We start from the raw sequence: 4,893 nt of genomic DNA, 5'->3' as shown, positions 1-4,893 counted from the left end.
TATAATGATGTTTTGATGTCTCTATATCTAAGATTAGGCCCAAAAGAGCGTGGCCTATACAACCAACAACATAGCAACATTGTTAATTAAACACTGGTTGTACTCACTACCCTCTTCATTTGTGCTCACCTAGGTCGCCTTTATGCAGCCTATGTTGTAACAAATATGACCTTGTTAATTAAACACAACGTACACATTGACAAATTATGATGATGTTTTGGTGTCTCTATATCTAAGTTGGTTATCCCATGGCATCACACGAGCATTCAACCAGTATATAAAAAAGTAGAGTGAATGTTATGCCTATGGGAATCTTCTCCACAATTGGAGGGCTTGATCCCACTAGGGGAGGATAGATCGAGCAATGCTCTCTCTAAGTCTTACTCTATACTTTGCTAACCCTAGAAAAGGGGGGAGGTACCAAATATATATGTTCTAAGGAAAGAGGGGAAAGTGGGGGTACAAGGGACATTTACCATTAGATGCATGCTGGCATGGAGGAGCTCCAGGGTAGGTCGGGGACCCGAGGTACCTAGAGAGCAAACCACTAGACCCAGGGGATCTGGGGTATCTAGAGAGCAATGTCGTTGGAGGTCGGGAACCCAGGGGTCCAGAGCCCTGGGGTCGCAGGGTGTCCAGAGAGCTTCTCCTTGTCTCAGCTCTCTGGGACTCCATCTAGCTATCATCGTTGGCCCTCTTTATGGACATGGCATTGATTCCTCACTTCTCCGTGGATGTTGTCATCGTACATAATCACACACAAGGTTCCACTCTGATGTATTAGCCATGTCCCATCTAAATGCAGAGGGAGCTCAATTAGGAGAGAAGTTACCTCACTCTCGATAGCTCCTGCACTGGCCCTTGTCATTTATCCACTTCAGGCTTGAAGGCTTGATGACGGGTTCATGATGATGTCCATGGGATGCTCCATGCCGGGGAGGCTCAGACTACTACCTAGTCTACAATGAGAACAACTTTGATCATTAGAGTAGAGTATATCACGATGGAGTAGTTGTGAGACATCGTTCTGTTGCAATATAACTTGATTTAAGTTTCCCTTTATTATTACAGTTATGCATTGTACCTTGATACTGGTAGGTGAGGAGATTCAAAGCCAGATGGCCTAAATGGAAGCAGGACGCACTTTCCATTGCACTAGGAGGCTCTCCCCGTTGATACCAAACATTTTATGATTTTCCAGTGTGTTGCAATGAGGGCATAAATATTCTAGTGAGTCAATACCAATCATGTCTGATATATGCCTTACACCCACCATATTCTAATGCAGGAAGTGATTTGATTGAGTTAATAAAACATTCTAATTTGATCGACTCAATGCAAAATTTTGATTTGATTTGATTGTCCGTGTCCGACATATAGCTAGAATGATTTGAATTGAGTTAATGCAATTGCCTTGCACCCACCAACAGGTTGATTTGATTGAGTGGATGCAAAATACTACTCCCTCTGTCCTATAATATAAGAACGTTTTTTACACTAGTATAGTGCCAAAAACGCTCTTATATTATGAGACGGAGGGAGTAGTTGATTTGATTGAGTGGATGCAAAATAGTTGATTTGATTGTTTGTGTCCGACATATAGCTAGAAGGATTTGATTTAATTTGACTTGATTGAGTTAATGCAATTACCTTTCTCACCTACTAATGGAGGCTCTTCAAAAGATTTGACTTGACTAAGATATGCGGGACGTGGGGAGGGAAGACTTCACCGACGAAAACCCCAAATTTCAGTTTAGAGAGCTTGTTTCTAATGTTGTAACACAAGTTTGTGACGATGAACAGCTGTAATGCTTCTAGTGTACCACTCTCATCCACACTCCACAGCCATCCTGCCCGCTGTAGACGCTCACAGCGCCTGTGTTTCATTACGTTAATAAAGCTGGATGCCATCATGGGATAGATTGCCTGTAGAAGAATCGTGCTGGACGGGTCTCTTCTTATGGTCTTATCCACTGGATGCTTATTTTGGGAGGAAAGACTAATTCTAGCCATGGATGGATTCCGCTGATCCGCTCTGATCTGACGCAAGGCAACACAGTAAATTAGCCCTTATCCTTGCATGCATGCATCAAGTCAAGGTTAGTTGGTACCCCCATCTGAATCCCGAGATATTAGCCAGGTTCTAGCAAGCTGGCCGTGAGTGTTAAGTAGAGTATAAAGCTGCATGCGGATGGTTAGTCCAATCCGGCCCTAGTCACCCGCGATGCAAATCACACTCCTGCCAGGAGGACGTACCTGCCATTTCTAGTAGTTCGTTTCTCTCTCTCTCTCTGACTCGGAGGGGCATTAGCCATGGGAGTGGAGGAGCAGGGGAAGAAGAATGGCGGCGATGGGGGTGGGAGGACGAACAAGTACGCTGTCGCCTGCTCCGTCATCGGCTCCATCATCTCCATCCTCATGGGCTACGGTACGTGATCAGAACGAAATGGAGTACCATGCATGCATGTCCATCCCCTGTTCTGTAAGTGAAGTTAGATGTGTGATCTTGTGGATGCAGACACCGGCGTGATGAGCGGCGCGATGCTGTTCATCAAGGAGGACCTCGGGACCAACGACACGCAGGTGCAGGTCCTCGCCGGCATCCTCAACGTCTGCGCGCTCGCCGGCTCCCTCACCGCCGGCCGCGTCTCCGACTGGGTGGGGCGCCGCCGCACCATCTCGCTCGCAGCCTGCATCTTCCTCGCGGGCTCCGTCCTCATGGGCCTCTCGCCCAACTTCGCCACGCTCCTGGCCGGCCGCTGCGTCGCCGGCGTCGGCGTCGGCTACGCGCTCATGATCGCGCCCGTCTACGCCGCCGAGATCGCGTCCGCGGACATCCGCGGCTCGCTCACCTCGCTCCCCGAGATCTGCATCAGCTTCGGCATCCTCATTGGCTACGTGTCCAACTACTTCCTCGCCAAGCTGCCGCTGGTCTATGGCTGGCGCACCATGCTGGGGCTCGGCGCGCTCCCCAGCGCCGTGCTCGCCCTCGGCGTCCTGGCCATGCCGGAGTCGCCCCGGTGGCTCGTCATGCAGGCCCGCCCGGACGAGGCGCTCGCGGTCCTCCGGAAGGTCTGCAACACGGCGGGAGAGGCCGACGTGCGGCTCGCGGACATCAAGAGCGCGGCCGGGTTCGTCGAGGGAGACGACGCGTCCGCGCCCGCGACCGGCAGCGGCGGCAAAGGCGTGTTGAAGGAGATGTTCATACACCCGACGCCGACCGTCCGTCGCGTCCTCGTGGCCGGCCTGGGCATCCACTTCTTCCAGCACCTGAGCGGGATCGAGGCCGTGGTCCTCTACAGCCCGCGGATCTTCAAGGCGGCCGGCATCGCCACCCGCAACAAGATCCTCGCGGCAACCATTGGGGTGGGCGTGACGAAGACGGTGTTCATCATGACGGCGATCCTGCTCGTCGACCGCGTCGGCCGGCGGCCACTCTACCTGTCCAGCCTGGCCGGCATCGTCGCCTCGCTAACCTGCCTCGGCCTAGGCCTCACCGTCATCGAGCACTCGCCTCACGGCCAAGGCGCGCCCTGGGCGGTCGTGCTGGCCATCACCACGGTGTTCACCTTCGTCGCCTCCTTCTCCGTCGGCGTGGGGCCCATCACTTGGGCCTACAGCTCAGAGGTCTGGCCGCTCCGGCTGCGCGCGCAGGGCGCCAGCATCGGCGTGGCCATCAACCGCATAATGAACGCCGGCGTGTCCATGACCTTCGTCACCCTGTACAAGGCGATCACCATCGGCGGCGCCTTCTTCCTCTTCGCGGGGTTGGCGGTGGTGGCTGCCACGTTCTTCTACTTCTGTTGTCCGGAGACGCAGGGCAGGCCCCTGGAGGAGATCGAGGAGGTGTTCAGCCAGGGTTGGCACGCCCAGCGTAGGCAGCAGCCGTCGTCGTCGCCGGTGGCCGACAGCAAGGCATAGTGTTTCACGGTGACGGTACAAACCATGTACCAGGACGTGTCCACACTTCGCATGGCCGTAGTGTTTGGTCATAGGATTTTAATAGTAGTAGCTTTTTATTACAAATAGTGCTGCACTTTCGAAGGTTTATTAAAGAGAAAGATAACCTATCAGTACTGTATTGTAGTAGCTGTCGTGAGTGTTGACAAGAAATTTCCAAAACGATCTTCAGAGAAAGAATGGGAATTTTATGGGAAATGTTTATATCTCGCTTCAGTGCAAGTGCTCCTTCGGTCTGCCTTGAAGCTTCGGCCCCGCACTGTAGCTACTGGCCGGCCCGTTCCGTCTGTTTTTTTTTCTTCATCCATGGTGTTTCGTTCCGGTTCATTGAGTTTAGTTCGCTGGGAATGCTAGCTGCTCGGTTGAAACCTTTCCTTTCCAGAGATTATTAGTGAGACTCAAAGTGCGTTCGCACCAGGGAGGATAATCACGGACAATGTTATACTAGTGGCTTATGAATGTCTACACACGATGAAAAAGAGAAGGAAAAGTAAAATTGGTCTATGTGTTGTGAAGCTTGATATGCATAAAGCGTATGATAGTGTTGAATAGGTTTTTTTAAGGCAATCCTTGGCAAGTTGGGGTTCGATGAGCGATGAATTGGACTAATCATGTCATATGTGACCTCTGTCGAGTATAAGGTCCGGTTCAACTCTAATGAAACAAATTCGTTTGTTCCTATTAGGGGTTTAAGACGGGGGGGGGGGGGGGGGGGGGCACACCTCTTCTTGCTATGTGCTAGGAGCAGGGGGGAAGGAATACAAGTGTGTCGTGATTCCCCGGTAATATCTCATTTACTCTTCGCCGATGATTCCTTGATTCTTATGAGGGTGGATGATACGAATGTTGTTGCCTTGAAGGGAATTTTAAATGACTATTGTGCGGCTTTAGGGCAACGGGTGAGCACGGCCAAATCATCTATTTATTTCAGTG

At 51.4% G+C, this 4,893-nt stretch overlaps 1 protein-coding gene across 1 annotated transcript; it reads left to right on the top strand.

Moving 5' to 3' along the window:
• Positions 1 to 2,162: 2,162 nt before the first annotated feature.
• On the top strand, positions 2,163 to 4,150 carry LOC125506159 (probable polyol transporter 6). Its single transcript, XM_048671022.1, has 2 exons — positions 2,163 to 2,428; positions 2,519 to 4,150. Exons 1-2 carry the CDS (start codon positions 2,314 to 2,316, stop codon positions 3,919 to 3,921), a joined length of 1,518 nt encoding a protein of 505 aa, XP_048526979.1. The 5' UTR covers positions 2,163 to 2,313; the 3' UTR covers positions 3,922 to 4,150.
• Positions 4,151 to 4,893: the final 743 nt, after the last annotated feature.

Source organism: Triticum urartu, chromosome 5, assembly GCF_003073215.2.
Source record: "Triticum urartu cultivar G1812 chromosome 5, Tu2.1, whole genome shotgun sequence".
NCBI classification, from domain to species: Eukaryota; Viridiplantae; Streptophyta; class Magnoliopsida; order Poales; family Poaceae; genus Triticum; species Triticum urartu.
This window is presented reverse-complemented; position numbering and strand designations above follow the sequence as displayed.

Excerpts from the sequence above, each read along its gene's own strand:
- LOC125506159 (XM_048671022.1), top strand. The coding sequence starts at position 2,314 with ATGGGAGTGGAGGAGCAGGGGAAGAAGAATGGCGGCGATGGGGGTGGG. Across the intron at positions 2,429-2,518 it reads CTCCATCCTCATGGGCTACG|ACACCGGCGTGATGAGCGGC; the intron begins GTACGTGATCAG and ends TTGTGGATGCAG.